Source organism: Suillus discolor, assembly GCF_016758755.1.
Source record: "Suillus discolor strain FC423 chromosome Unknown F5147scaffold_34, whole genome shotgun sequence".
Classification (NCBI taxonomy): domain Eukaryota; kingdom Fungi; phylum Basidiomycota; class Agaricomycetes; order Boletales; family Suillaceae; genus Suillus; species Suillus discolor.
In genome coordinates, this window is record NW_024541281.1 from 430,788 (window position 1) to 444,369 (window position 13,582).

The 13,582-nt window shown below is 47.3% G+C and overlaps 5 protein-coding genes across 5 annotated transcripts; 2 read left to right on the forward strand and 3 right to left on the reverse strand.

Annotated features, from left to right (window-relative positions):
• Nucleotides 1-1,103: 1,103 nt before the first annotated feature.
• On the reverse strand, nucleotides 1,104-3,119 carry F5147DRAFT_700180 (RmlC-like cupin domain-containing protein). The gene is made up of 14 exons (XM_041437669.1): nucleotides 2,841-3,119; nucleotides 2,687-2,785; nucleotides 2,573-2,628; nucleotides 2,482-2,516; nucleotides 2,388-2,425; nucleotides 2,237-2,329; nucleotides 2,170-2,181; nucleotides 2,085-2,116; nucleotides 1,865-2,022; nucleotides 1,789-1,815; nucleotides 1,604-1,737; nucleotides 1,460-1,550; nucleotides 1,301-1,409; nucleotides 1,104-1,247 (listed from the first exon to the last, which is right to left on the reverse strand). Exons 1-13 carry the CDS (start codon nucleotides 2,901-2,903, stop codon nucleotides 1,345-1,347), a joined length of 903 nt encoding a protein of 300 aa, XP_041291842.1. The 5' UTR covers nucleotides 2,904-3,119; the 3' UTR covers nucleotides 1,104-1,247; nucleotides 1,301-1,344.
• A 1,552-nt stretch (nucleotides 3,120-4,671) lies between these two features.
• Nucleotides 4,672-5,472, forward strand: F5147DRAFT_774797 (dephospho-CoA kinase-domain-containing protein; the record flags this gene model as incomplete). Its single annotated transcript, XM_041441635.1, has 2 exons — nucleotides 4,672-5,096; nucleotides 5,151-5,472. 2 exons carry the CDS (start codon nucleotides 4,672-4,674, stop codon nucleotides 5,470-5,472), a joined length of 747 nt encoding a protein of 248 aa, XP_041291843.1.
• On the reverse strand, nucleotides 5,363-8,392 carry F5147DRAFT_225515 (outer membrane protein Iml2/Tetratricopeptide repeat protein 39). The gene is made up of 17 exons (XM_041428700.1): nucleotides 8,158-8,392; nucleotides 7,930-8,102; nucleotides 7,851-7,880; nucleotides 7,786-7,800; nucleotides 7,717-7,737; nucleotides 7,413-7,663; nucleotides 7,314-7,362; nucleotides 7,166-7,267; nucleotides 7,017-7,115; nucleotides 6,922-6,967; nucleotides 6,771-6,875; nucleotides 6,617-6,708; nucleotides 6,530-6,561; nucleotides 6,351-6,476; nucleotides 6,211-6,294; nucleotides 6,144-6,155; nucleotides 5,363-6,090 (listed from the first exon to the last, which is right to left on the reverse strand). Exons 1-17 carry the CDS (start codon nucleotides 8,329-8,331, stop codon nucleotides 5,564-5,566), a joined length of 1,938 nt encoding a protein of 645 aa, XP_041291844.1. The 5' UTR covers nucleotides 8,332-8,392; the 3' UTR covers nucleotides 5,363-5,563.
• A 79-nt stretch (nucleotides 8,393-8,471) lies between these two features.
• F5147DRAFT_225642 (armadillo-type protein) lies at nucleotides 8,472-11,535 on the forward strand. Its single transcript, XM_041428702.1, has 12 exons — nucleotides 8,472-8,666; nucleotides 8,718-8,824; nucleotides 8,876-9,111; nucleotides 9,162-9,431; nucleotides 9,478-9,568; nucleotides 9,623-9,698; nucleotides 9,749-9,897; nucleotides 9,947-10,101; nucleotides 10,152-10,466; nucleotides 10,519-10,685; nucleotides 10,739-10,910; nucleotides 10,966-11,535. Exons 1-12 carry the CDS (start codon nucleotides 8,557-8,559, stop codon nucleotides 11,326-11,328), a joined length of 2,211 nt encoding a protein of 736 aa, XP_041291845.1. The 5' UTR covers nucleotides 8,472-8,556; the 3' UTR covers nucleotides 11,329-11,535.
• Nucleotides 11,536-11,962: 427 nt separating this feature from the next.
• Nucleotides 11,963-13,491, reverse strand: F5147DRAFT_225637 (uncharacterized protein). The gene is made up of 4 exons (XM_041428701.1): nucleotides 12,639-13,491; nucleotides 12,521-12,588; nucleotides 12,252-12,418; nucleotides 11,963-12,193 (listed from the first exon to the last, which is right to left on the reverse strand). The coding sequence occupies exons 1-4, from the start codon at nucleotides 13,313-13,315 to the stop codon at nucleotides 12,026-12,028; spliced, it is 1,080 nt and encodes a 359-aa protein (XP_041291846.1). The 5' UTR covers nucleotides 13,316-13,491; the 3' UTR covers nucleotides 11,963-12,025.
• Nucleotides 13,492-13,582: the final 91 nt, after the last annotated feature.

A 13,582-nucleotide genomic window follows, 5' to 3' on the forward strand; every position in this document is an offset into this window, starting at 1 on the left:
CAAAATCCGCCAGTAACTGGAACTCTGTGTTGCACGATAATCAATATTACTGAAACTTGAAGGGGATATCAAACTGAAACTCGTGACTAGCAAATTCCAGGTTTAATGGATAGATGAGCTCAAGCAAGAAAATAATAGGAAAGGTAGGTGAGTTATGCCATGGAAATTTTGAGGTCTGATATATAACGGCCCAGCGACCCCGGTGGCCATGGGAAACATAGAAGATCTCTTCGAGAAGTCCACCGCGGCCAGTCATTTATCCGGATTGAAGATCTTGGATGGCGCTCTGCAAACTGTAATAGTGCACTCGACTACTTCCGACTTGCAAGCTTCTCTGATGAACTCTATGTATCAGGTTTAACGCGTTCACACCTGAGTATGAATTTACACGCACGCCAAGGTGAATTAGAATAAGTAGCTGAGCGTCCCCTTTAAACGCCGAGTGCCTAACCTTATATAGTACCAGAATACTCTACGTGCGCCGTGCTCGAGCTTCTAGGTCACTGGCAGCCTCCGATATCCCAGTATTTATGGGCTTGCAGCTTGCCTAAGGTATGGGGGCAGCATTGGACAATTGACATGCTGTTCTCCTGGTCCTTAATCAGCACAGACACCTTTCGGGGAACTCGTGTTGATTGATATCGGAAAAGCGATTCTCGAGGGATCAGAATACTATGTAGATCCTGCGCCGTCGGTGTCGGAGGAAGCACGCGAAAGCGGAATCCTTTATTCAGACGGGCACCGTTGCCATCAGGATACTGTTGAAGGTATCCTACCACAGCCTACTACAGCCTGACTTATTCTGGTATACGTAGTAGTAGATATCAATTTCCCACTACGAGTCAGTGACCGATTCAGGGTTGCCCCTAAATTTGGATCGTTGGGCCACTCCTAAACCTTATGTTGGAGCACGTATCAACTAATGACATAGAACAAGATCTGATGAACAAGTTTTGTCTGGGGACCTCGGCTTATACTGGCACTGCCAGTTTCATTTAGCATGAGACACGTGTATTACGGCTTGATGCACCTTTGTCGATTGCGTCCACTACTGTTTTAAAACTTCGAGGAGAAAAGCTTACAGCAATCGAGCCAATACGAGCTCTCGTTATCGATCGTATGACATCATATCGATTCGATTAATATTGTATTTCGAAAGAAGATCAATATGAAAATAAGTATCTCTACAGTGCTAGTCCATTCGGACCGAATATTAATGTTCATTCGCAATAAACCGTTGAAAAAAACTGCCAACGTGTGTCAACGTGAAATCATGAAACGTCATGGTAAAGGAGCTTACCCTTTGTAGAACAAAGAACACTATTACTATGCGTACAAGGGTTCTCACATATTCCCAATCTTACTCTTCCACGTGTGCGCTTTCTCGAATCCATTACGACCCGTTCGGTCTGGATATCAGTGTTGAGCATTTTATCAAATATTCCAGCGAACCGCTCACAGTCCATCAATGTCTTCTGTATTTCCTCCTGATTCGTCATGACAAAAGGACCATACTGGAAAACAGTCTGATCGAGAGGCTCCCCAGCGACCTTTTTCACCGAAAAAACTCAGGAATGGTCCTCTATGAAGGCAGAGTACTTACCAAGACAAACGAAGTGTCGTCAGTTGCAGCTGTTAGTTGCACACCAGTCTCACCGTCCGCATGAGAAAGAACGAGAGTGTGGAAAGCATCATTAACAGAACCGCTTTCACCGACGCTCACTGCACCCTTCAAAACTAAGGAGAAACGTCAGTCCTTGACAGAGCCAACACATTCGACCAACATACTATAGACGAATGCTGTCCAACCGGTAGCTGTCGACAGTGTCAACAAACTTCAAGCGTAGCATCAAAGAATACATACGAATGTCTTGGAACATGGTTGCGCCGTTCTTCATCAACACGTGGAAGTACCAGCACCCGCCAAGTGGTCGCACAGGTGACTCAACGCCATGGCTCTTCCCACTAATGACTTTGATGCTGATATTGCCATCTTTGCCTTCAGGATACGCTACTGGAATGCTGGAAAACCAAGCGTCAGAGAAAAAGAAAGAGTTTTCAAAGCACATAGACAATCGACATACTCCTCAGGGTCCAGTTCTTGATAGGTCGGTTCCTATTTCAAACGTGATGATAAAGATTAGACCCTCAACGCCCTACTAGACTTACCGTCATCTTAACCTGTAGCACGTTCGTCAGTTGTGTTATCACACAGCAACATAGGCATGCGACTAACGTTCTTTGGTAGGTCTACCCAAAGCTGCATTCCTCGGGGCTCGGGCACGCCCTTTCCATGCACGGGCATCTCCGCGTGAATGATCCCCTTTCCCTGCATGACGGGCCAGTTGAGATTGACGGCGCATACAAAAAAAGTGTTGTTCACTAACGGCAGACATCCATTGGACACCGCCGGTCTTGATGGTCCCTGTGAAGTTGTATGTGTCAACGCATATCAGGATAAATCGAGAGAGACAGGCATACCAGAATGTCCTGCGGAATCCTCATGGCGACTTGATCTTTACAAAACATCACATCACGCCCGCAGCACATACCAGAAGTAGAAATTACTTACCCTTCGAGCATATACGTTACGGTTGCCTGACCACGATGGGGGTGGTCGGGGAATCCCTGTATAAATAATTGTATGATCTGTATTGCGCCCACACAGGACAGGAAATCAACTTACGGCACCCTCGGACACATGGAAGTGATCCAGCAACAAGAAAGGCGTCAAATTGCGCAAGCTCGCGCTTCCGATGGACCGTCGTACGAGTGCTCCAGCACCCTATCGATTGGATATAAGCCGCTTCGGAGATTAACAATCGTTGAAATAGACACACCTCAGGTGTCTCAACAGCCAGCACCTTCTTCACAACATTCCTAGATATCATGTTCAAGGCCATTTCAGGTGACTCGAGTTTAAGAACCGGGATAAGAGACAGGAAGAATAAGCTGGTGAAGTTAACAATGGTGGGCAACGGTGGATTCTGAATCTCGGATAGAAGAGACGACGTGTGAGACGAATTTATATACCCGTCGCCTGCTTGCTTGGTAAAGTGAGCTCGATCAGCGACAGCGTTCAGCTTAGAAACAATTTCATTTCATTGGTGGTCTTCACCATTGCGGGGAGAATGTCCTCACCATGTCAGACAGCTGAGTCAGGTCTTGCTCTTACAGGGAACAAATTACCCACGCATATCCGTACCTCGCTTAGCATGGTTCAGAGTTCTCACAAGCTCACACACCTCGTCTATCACAGACTATATATGTTTGTTTCATCCTCACCATGGGTCACTTTTCAGTATTTTATTCACATCGTGCCAAGAAATGACGGTGATCACTAGAAGTGGGTCACCGGTAGAGACGTATCGTGGAACTGGAACTGTAGCCATCTAACGCTAATCTCGTGAACGAATCGGCCGCTCCAGAACAGAAATCACACCATTTGCGAGGTCGTGCCCGAATCTCACTGGCAGATACCTTCGAGAGCTTAGTACTAAGTGGGCTGCGGGTAAGCAATGATATGCAGTGTTGGAATCACTGGCTATCTCTGATCATGGCATGAAAACAGATAATTTTCAACGGTATCCGAGGAGATCTTGGAGTCTGCTGATTTTCCACGGTATAGGCTCATTGTTTTATTCTAACACCCACTCTATCTGATTGTACGAGCGGTCCGAGCTACCCCTGTTGGCATCGAGAGATAGACATTTTTTGTAGCTTCACGCTCAAAATTTATCGAGTCGAGACACGTGTGGAACTTCGCTTCCACTGATAACTTCCGTAAGATCCATGTTTTGTATGCGTGTGGCTCATCCACACTTCTTTAGAGACCGATGATATCTCGAACTCGGCGCCAAGCCAGGTCTTAGATATTCCCAAGCTCTCTCCGATTGATCGCCGTTTGATCGCTGACGGAAGATTGAGTTGTTCGGGAAGGTGTGGCCTTCTACTGTCCTTCCGGTTGTATCGCGCCATGAGTTCATATTTGTTAATGACTTATAACAATGGTTAAGTTCGAGCTGTACTCGTGGCCTTCTAGAATTCCGATGGAGCCCTGGAGCGTGCAGCTGCCACTTCAATATTGCGAAGTAGAACCACTGGACCGCGGCGATGGCCGATCAGACGAGCTTCGACTCACGATGTCCTCAAATTTCAAAGTTTGGAGCCTACAGCTGGAAGCACCGATTGTTTGGCGCAAAGCTCTGCTTGCTTGCTGTGATAATATCCTGTGATATGATGATCTGTCATCTGGAATTGTGCGGTATGTACATTCTCAAGAATATGGGAAGCAGTGTGTATTCGATATATAAATCAGGTGCTGATATCTTCAAGATCTGGTGATATCTGTATTGAAATCACGATATGGAGGCGGTGATTCGGTCAATTGTTTTAATGCCAAAAGAATTATTGTATTAGATTTGTCGTACGATCCAGTCAGCATCAAGCGAGAGCTCGAGTCGTAAGATGGCAGAAAGAAAGAATATTTCATTCTAACCATTTACGCATGAATGAATTTAAATTTTATATTCGGTCATGCAGCTCATTGCTTGTGGCACACACACGTCACGTGGCGACCGATGCACAAGCCACTTCAAGCTTAGATTCAACGGTCACCTAAGCACCTTGCTACCCAGGGTCTACAATGTTGGGTATTTTGTCTCCATACGAATGTCCCCGCTGATTTCTGAACGAATTTCAGTTGTCGGTCTCACAGGGGGCATCGCAACGGGCAAATCAACTGTGTCCACCCTCTTCAAGTCCCGGCAGATACCCGTCATCGACGCAGACGTCCTCGCACGGGAGGTAGTGCAACCAGGAGCAAAAGGGCTCACACAAATTGTCGCATACTTTGGCTCTGAAGTGCTGTTCCCAGATGGCACCCTCGACAGAAAGAAACTCGGTGCTATTATCTTCAATAACGAAGTGAAGCGGAAGAAATTGAATTCCATCATCCATCCTGCTGTTTCGCGCGCCATTCTCTGGAATGTGTTTTTGTGCTGGCTGAGAGGAGAGAAACTATGTGTTGTGGACGTCCCTCTTCTGATAGAAGGAGGGCTGTGGAAATGGATGGGGAAAGTGGTCGTGGTGTATTGGTATGTTTCTCTCTGATACCTTTGCGTCTCATCCACAGCTACGACCCATCGTAGTTCAGCAGACATTCAGCTGCAGAGGCTCATGACGCGCGACAATTCGTCTCGCGAAGATGCTTCAGCACGCCTTAATTCGCAGCTTCCTATAGCGCAGAAAGTAGAGTATGCCGATATCGTCCTTGATAATTCTGGCACCGTGCAGGATCTGGAACAGCAAGTTCGTTTGTGTCTTGTGAAGCTAGAACGGATAGCTGGGTGGTCGTGGAGGCTCAGTTGGCTTTTCCCTCCATTTGCTTTAGTTTCTATGCTATGGACATTGGGATGGAGGTCTGTGAAACGATCACGACGCCAGAGTCGGGGGCCATTCAAGGGAATTTAGATAACACGGTGCATATCAACCAAGTGCAGAGTCCGAAATGCGTATCATAAAACATCGATAGTGTATGCATATTGTACAACGCTGTTTCGTCTCACGTAGGAAGCCCGAGCAATCCACGCTTGTCGAAAATCTCATCCCTGAGCATGACAATTCGGCTATCAAGCCTCGACGACAGGTCCGTCTGCTTTGTGGACATTGCGTATGCTTGGTCTAATTTCTCGCTGGCGCCCGCGAGCACGCCTTCCCACATCGCCATGGCTTCCTCTGGCTTCATGTCTGCTCCCCTCACTTCTGCCTCCTTCAAATCGAGCACGGCGAGCTCGAAGGCGGAGACACCCCCAACCCATGAGCTGATTTCGACATCAGGGGCCCTCTTTAGCGCATCGAGGAGGAATGCGCGCGCAGCTGCATATTCTGCGAGAGTACGATGAACGATGCCGAGGAGAAGTGAGCGTATTGCAAGCTCGTCAACAGTATCGAGGTCATCGTTTTCAGTCTTTGGAACTGATGTCGCCAGATACTTGCTCTCGATATCAGTGATAGCTGGGGTCAGCGAGGACCACTCTTGGATATGCGCTATGGCGATGGAGCTCTCAATACGTGCGTGGGTATTCCAGACTATGTAAGATCAAGTCAATGTTTCTTGCTGAAGTCATCTTTTAAATACGCACAAATAGCAATTTCTGTTGCAAATGAAATAGTAAAAAAAACATACAAGAAACACGACGTGAAACGAACCTTCTGCGGGACTGATCCTTATAGCCTCTACAAATCGATTCTCATCTCCTCCGAGGCGAGCCTGTTTTCTCTTGTAGAAAGCCACTATTCCAATGTGAGGTTCATTGAACGTTAAAGGATTGGTTCAGAGGACGACGAACGCTTTTTCTTAATGAAGATTTCTGTTGGCATATCTCTACCTGAAAGCTTCCGTTTGTCGAGCTGGTCGGGAATTTTGTCCAAAAGCTTCTGAGCTCTATTGTGATCTTTCAATGAGAAGTAGCAGCCTAGTAAGGCAATGGTAAATAGTATGTTTAGAATAATGTAACTATTGGCGCACCAGCTGCAATGAAGTAGTATGTCGCGTGACTCCTGCGTGACTGATAGGTTAGTTCGAAGGTATGTGAAGAAGAAGAAAATAGGGAACCAGCTATTGAGTTTAGTAATGTCCAGGAACTGCTTTGCCGTTTCTTCATAGCGACGATGGGAAAGGAGCGTCCAGGCCAACTCAAATGTGAGCTGGAGATAGTAGAAACAGAGGTTAAAGACGGGAAAATCGCCATCACAATCATGATACATACCAATGTGTCAGCTTGAGGGAAGGATTTTTTCCTCTCAGGCTTCAAGCCATCCCTCAAGGTCTCAATCGCGCCTTCGGTGTCATATGTCATGCGCTGTATCTTTGCCTGACAAGGAATAAGAATGAGAGAATTTACGTTGAATAAAACAGACCTTATTCAGAATCCACAAGGAACCATCAGGGTATCGGCCATCTACTCTGATTTGCGACGCCTTAATTGAATGAACTGGAGGAGAAAAATACTGACCTTGAAACTATTGCCTTATACTGTTTGATAATGTGCGCCTCATCGGCCTGATACCCAGAAAGAAGAAGAACAACTCCGTGATAGGTCATAAGAACCAACCTTTAATTTGATCAATACAATGGGCATCAATAGCTACCAAGGGGACGTACCCAGCAAATACAGAATGAATATCACTCCTTGCGGCAGAAACAGCAAGAGCCTGTAGAGCTAGCATGCGATCGTGATTGAAGCCAAAAAAGCCGACAACATTCCTGAAGCGGCGTCAAGGGGATGTTACTCGCACAGTTAGCAACATACCTAATCTTTGCAGGTAGGAGAGAAAGCACTAGGTTAAATAACCCATATCCTGACAACCTTGAATTCAATATGACAACATAGAGGTGTGAGAAAAGGTACCAAACGCAGTTCCGGACAATACGAGTTCCTCGACGGGCCCGCTTGGCGGATTTGTGATTGTCCCTGGGGCGGCGACTGAAGCCGGCGGAGCGAACCACCTGCTAAAGAAGCCTGACTTAGACGCGGTAGTTGGCTTAGATTGTATTGCTGAAGAACGCAAACTTCTATCAGAGCCTCTACGCGATGGTAGAGGGGTTGTTGCGGGAGTTGCGTAGGACTGGAGACCATTTGGGTAAACAGTCTTGAAGAGTCTGATGATAGTCGATAAACATGTACGGTGCATGAATGGCTTATGACAACGCACTTGTTAAATTTGGAATGGGCACTATTCTGACATTAGTCATACATAGCACGTCTCGATTCCAAAACTCGCCTGTTAAGTTCATACCTGTAAAAGCATTGGCTGCAAGCAGGACACGTATATGAAATAGGACTCACACACACTGCAGGTAGCCCCGGTATGACTCGCTGTAACCGAATATAAGAAGCGAGCATGCGTTAATACGATCAAACATACCTCAGTGCATGAGTCAGGCCAAGTAGAACGACAGCATCGGCATGCATGACTTCCCACTCCATTCCAGCGTCGAATCGATGGATCGAGGGTAATGATTTTGCCGCCCGTGCTTGTTTCTTGGCGCCTGCTTCCGAAGCTGTAAGGCAGCGAGTAGCTTCGTCCATTAGACCCGTCTGCAAAAATCCGATCAGTCATGTCTAGAGATGATATACTAAGTAATCAACCAACCTCCATACCAAGGGCTGCCTGCAAAAATGCAACGACGCCAAGTCCTAATAAGTGGAAGGGAGCGTCCTCAGATTCAAACGCCTTCTGGGCTGCATCGATATCATTTGCAAACAGATGATCAAATCCTTGCGTCGCTGAGCGCAATAAATCCTCAGCTGACAGGGTGGACGCCATAGAAAGTAAATGGTGTGGTTTGAAGCCAAGGAGGTGACAACGACTCGGATGTCAATTGAAGTGCGGCACCGGCATCGGCAGGTCCGGCAAGTCAGAACGGCATCTGACAGTCGGAAGCCGGGCTCGTGTGGCAGATTACTCACTGGCCAACGGTATTAGCATCCTGTAGGCTTTGATTCAATATCACCATCAACTGCTCATACTGCATCGACGCAGTCTAAACGGATGACAGTGCGAACCATCACCACCAGCACCCTCAAGACATTGAAAAATTCAGTCATCGGCAATCCCGCCGCCAAACTAGCCCTTGCTCAGGATACAGCGCTCATTCATTTGTACGTGACACCACCTTATGCATGATGCAAGGCTCATGGTCATCTGGCTAGGCTTGTCAACTGCATCAAGCACCCTTCAACGTCCTATGTTGATACTCAAGGGTCTCATGATGACATTCGTATCGAATCCGCCCATGTGATTGCGTCTATTTCCTATGGTATGTGTCCATATGGTAGTCTCTTGTTCAAAGACCAACAGTTCATTCCAGGTTCAGAGGTCGCTCTAATTAGCTTGATTCACGCGAATGCTCTTCATGCGTTCCTCTTTGCGCTGTCAAATATGAAACCCCACGATCCTGTGCAACTAAAATCTGCATTAGCACGGGGTTTACGAGTGTTGTCCACGGCCATTACTGAAGTCGTTGGTCCATCTCAACTTGGTCTTCGAACATGGTGCCACGATTTGCGGAGTGAAGCCAAGGTCGCACTAAGCTATCTTTTCGAGGTAACTTGAATTCCTTTAGTCAAGGTGTGCTCATGTTAACAGGATCCAAGTTTGATTGCCTCAATATATTTCTCCCACTCCTGGCCGATCCTTCATCTCAAACAAACATTGCTATTGCACAGCTGATCAGTACAACTGTCCGCTCAGACGCTCATCGGAACGCCGTCATAGAATGGCTGCCTCCTGCTGAACGCTCCAAAGAGAGTAAGGGCAGACGCGGTTGGGAAAAAAAGGAAATGGTAAATTCCAGTTCACCAGCCAGACAAGGTGGATGGGTAGTCCGGCTTCTGGTCAATTTCCTTCAAAAGAAGGACATAAAGGTTATTCCATCATTTATCAGAAGCAAACGAATCTGATGCCTCAAAGTTACAAGAAGCCGCGCTTAGCGCAATATCATCTTTGGCAATGGAAAATACTGTGGTTGCAAGCACACTCACAAGGGCCTGGCCTGACACAGGTAAGCACGATTGTCAATATTTGATTAGGACCAAATGTGATGTTCTGGCATGAGTTGACCCCCCCTTGAGCATCGTTTTAAATTTGACGAAAAGTAGATCGACTGATGTGCAGCTTACTGCATCTCTGTGGTATGTGTTCAGTTTGATCAGACCCTTCATTCAATGTTGACCACCCTCAGCGCTGCTCACGTTCTTCGAGCCAATGCAAGTCACCATCCAGGATCGATAGATTATTCTGCTGCTCTGAATGTTATCCATGTTATCAACCGGGTGCTCTCTTCGTCGTCTGAAACTATACAGAACAAGATTAAAACATGCTACACTCTCTGTAGGAGAACATCACTCTTGTCTCAAGCAGTCATCTGATTTCGCATCAGATCATCTGGTGAAAGACGATAGAGATTTGTGCCGAGAGGTCTATGAACGCGGAACATTGGAAAAGGTGGTTTTATTGGCGAAGCACATCACTCCACTCGAAAGGACGTCGGAATGGGAAGAAGACGAGCCTGAGAGTATCCTTGCCCTCAGAGAAGTGAGTGCCATCTTTTCATCAGGATGTGCCTACCTATTTTTATATTACAGGCGACGTTGACTGTGATTGCGGCAATCTCGCTCTTTGATAATAACATTCGCCGGGAAGTTGCAGATGATCTCCAGATCGTCCCCACGATACAAGTCTCCTTGTCACACAAGAACATTGGTATCCGCCACGCAGCATGCACGTGCCTACGCGCACTTAGTCGTGCAGTTTCTATCATCCGCACAAATATCGTGGACAGCAAAATTGGAATGGAGCTCTTTGCGATATTTAAGAAGGAAGACGAGGATCCAAGAGTGACATATGCAGCTTTGAATACTATTTGCAACTTGGTGAACGATTTCTCACCGCTAAGGCCGGTGCGTCCGACATTTCTTTTAGAGACCTGTTTCCGAGCGGTTCTTTCCTCAGAAACTATTGGACCAAGGGCTCCTTCCGCGACTGATGCAACTACTTGCTTCTGACGACATAAATATGAGAGTTGGTGCTTTGTGGGCAATGAGGAATGCCCTCCGGAAAAGCGATCCCAGCACAAGACAGACGGTAATGACACATCTATGCTGGCCCCGGCTCGTCATGTTTGTTTCAACCTCTGTGCTGCTCATAGACCGTCTTAACGTGTGTTCCACAGGCTGTGTAACGATTCCAATACTGAAATTCAAGAACAAGCCATGAGTATTCTGCGCAACCTTGCAGAAGACGAAGAAGGGGTGGACTACGTATTTGAATCTATCGATAAGGAAACTCTCGCCAATTGTATTACTTCTGGCCTAGAATCCTCCAACGAGGATGTGACCCATCATGTAATTCTCAACTTGATTCCACTTGGCAATCTTCACTAACACAGCGGATAAACAGACTGCATGCTTTTTGGCGAACATCGCAAATGGCTCGCGAGAACAACAGGACTTCATCTTCGCGCACGCACACATCATCCACGCCATGCACGACTGCATGACCGATGCCAAGTCCGACACACGTTGTCCCCTGATCTCCTGCATCTTTTCCCTTATCCAGTCTAACATTCGTCGGAAGCACGAACTCAACGAAGCAGGGATTACCTCGACGCTGCGGCACATGTGTGACTGGACTGGGGGTGTCATAAGCATGAGCCCTGGGGGCCACCATCGCATACACGTCGATGACGACAAGGAGGCGGCGAAATTGGCGCGGTCGGTCTTGGATCTTTTAGAGCATAGTAATATTGGAGATCTACTGTAGCAGATGTATGATTTACAACGATGTAGCTTTTGGTATGTTATCTACATCTTCAGGTACTTGCCTGTTCCTACTCGTTCAAAATTACATGGTGTGGGTGAGTAATACAATATCCAACTATTTGAGGACGGTTCGTAGACGTGCGGACAAACTTGAGGCGCCAAGCCAGTCTTTGCGCAACCTATGATTCGCCCAGTCAGCAGGTGCATAGCTGCAGTGTATAGCACAGTAACCAACAGCATACTCGAGAACAATGTCTCAACTCGAATCAGACTGTCAACGGTTTCATGCCTCATGGTATAGTCTCGTGCTAGCGTCAGTGACACCTTGTGGGGTCAATTGATTATGTTTGTACGGAATACCATTCACGCTATAAAACCAACCTTCGATAGACATACCGTTTGCACAACAAGAATATTATAACAGAAGAGAAAAGACCGACCGTAATACACAGTAAAATACGTTCTGGCGATATAGAAACTCAAGGCAAAGAAGAAGTCCGCACCGCATGGCTTGATGGAAGAAATCGCAGCAAACATCGCGCTGTGCAATGTGACATGAGTATAAGGAGGTGATGAGTGCCAAAAATCTATGAGCGGAAAGAAGTAGATGGATGGGACGGACTGGTGAGTCTCCATCAAATAGCCCTCTTCCTTGGGTTGCCTGCGCTGTAACAACCGTCTGCCTCGATGTCATTGGATCAAGCATAACGCAAAGTATAGTCCTGACCACTAGAGGAAGTCCTCTGCTCGTGCCCTTTTCTTCCCTCTCGTCTCTTCAGGTGAAAGTGCAGAAGAGTCAATGCCAGATAGCGGCATATTTGTCGAGTCTCGAGCAACATAGTACTTTTTAGTGTGAGCCCGTTTCTCTTCCTACGATACGCCTCATTAGTTGTAGGGTGTGGGGGAAATTTTACATCAACTCACAGGGGAAAAGTTCGGGTTTGCATATTTGAGTTCTGTCGGTTTCTTGAAAGGCGCATACTTCTGTTCAAGGGCCGAATTGGGCAAGGTCAAAGGAGGTGGCGCTGCGGTTGCAGCGGGTGGTCCCATAGCAGCAGCCGATGGCGGCGGTGGAGCACCAGATCCAATTCCTGGTATAACTGGTGGGAACGGTGATGCTGAACCAGCGGGAACAAAAGAAGGTGGTGGAGGGAATGGTGGCCGAACACTTCCGGGAGGAAAAGGTGGCGCACCTGGGGGAAGCATACCCGGTGGAGGCATGAGACCAGGAGGAGGCATAGGGAAGCCAGGTGGTGGATGTCTATATAACAGATCAACACACAATTTAACGCAGAGAAAAACTCGATTTACCCTGGAAGGAAACCGGGCATGCCGGGAAAAGGCGGAAAAGGCGGTAAAGCGCCGGCAGGGGGTGGCCCTCCCGGAAAGAATGGAGGAGGCGCACCTGGTCCCATACCAGGAGGCATCCCTGGCGGTGGAAGGCCCGGAGCTGGAGTAGGAGGGGCAGCATATGCTTGTGGAGGAGCGCCGTATACCCCGCTGGCACTATTGTCAGCTGCAGGAAGAGCAGGAGGATTATCGCTGCTACCGCCCATCAAGGCTTTATGGGCCTCTAACTGAGCCTTGAGTTCGTCCTCCGATAAAGGCCTCTTTTCAATCTTAGGCCTCTTAGGCTGAGGCTGAGATATAGAACCTGCAGCTAAGCCAAGTTCGATTTCCTTGCGGCGCTTATAGTCTGCAACATCAGGTGCAGGAATGCCCTCCATTCCGAAAATCTCCACTTCATACCCATCACGTCCTGGCATAGCGTTCTCAATCCGTGGAAGGCTGAACAAAACAAAGTCAACAAAACGAACTAGATATGGATGGACTTTGAGGCACTTCTCTGGTTCTAGTTTATGAACTTGTTGAATATGCACGGCCAGACCGCCAGCAGTGTTCAATCGGCGAGGACACATGTTGCATTTGAAATGTTTGGCCTTTTGGTGTTGCATGAGAACTGAATGTCCGTGCATATGAGATTCCATCTTCCAGACGTATTAGAAAAAGTACCTTTCTCATCTTCGAACTCCCTTTCACAGTACCAGCACCATGGGCGGATGATCTAAAAGAGTCTTTAATCAGCATATATAGAAAGAAGCTGCATACCCACCTGTTTATTTTTTTTCTTTGCCATTTCGTCGACGTCGCCGTTGGATGATGGTGGAAAGTGAGGGAAACTTTTCGGCGACGCCCGCTGATGCAGATGGGTGTAACCGTGAGAAATTAATACTCAATGGAAGTATTCTCCCCTA

Coding starts and splice junctions, on each gene's coding strand:
- F5147DRAFT_225637 (XM_041428701.1), bottom strand. CDS start 13,315: ATGGAATCTCATATGCACGGACATTCAGTTCTCATGCAACACCAAAAG. Junction 12,589..12,638: donor ATGCCCGGTTTCCTTCCAGG/GTAAATCGAGTT, acceptor TCTGTTATATAG/ACATCCACCACCTGGCTTCC. Junction 12,419..12,520: donor ACCGGGTATGCTTCCCCCAG/GTGCGCCACCTT, acceptor CAGTTATACCAG/GAATTGGATCTGGTGCTCCA.
- F5147DRAFT_700180 (XM_041437669.1), bottom strand. CDS start 2,903: ATGGCCTTGAACATGATATCTAGGAATGTTGTGAAGAAGGTGCTGGCT. Junction 2,426..2,481: donor GGATTCCGCAGGACATTCTG/GTATGCCTGTCT, acceptor ACAACTTCACAG/GGACCATCAAGACCGGCGGT. Junction 1,738..1,788: donor TTGGACAGCATTCGTCTATA/GTATGTTGGTCG, acceptor GTTTCTCCTTAG/TTTTGAAGGGTGCAGTGAGC.
- F5147DRAFT_225515 (XM_041428700.1), bottom strand. CDS start 8,331: ATGGCGTCCACCCTGTCAGCTGAGGATTTATTGCGCTCAGCGACGCAA. Junction 7,363..7,412: donor ATTGTCCGGAACTGCGTTTG/GTACCTTTTCTC, acceptor CAAGGTTGTCAG/GATATGGGTTATTTAACCTA. Junction 6,295..6,350: donor AATCTTCATTAAGAAAAAGC/GTTCGTCGTCCT, acceptor ACATTGGAATAG/TGGCTTTCTACAAGAGAAAA.
- F5147DRAFT_225642 (XM_041428702.1), top strand. CDS start 8,557: ATGACAGTGCGAACCATCACCACCAGCACCCTCAAGACATTGAAAAAT. Junction 8,825..8,875: donor GATTGCGTCTATTTCCTATG/GTATGTGTCCAT, acceptor AGTTCATTCCAG/GTTCAGAGGTCGCTCTAATT. Junction 10,911..10,965: donor ACGAGGATGTGACCCATCAT/GTAATTCTCAAC, acceptor GCGGATAAACAG/ACTGCATGCTTTTTGGCGAA.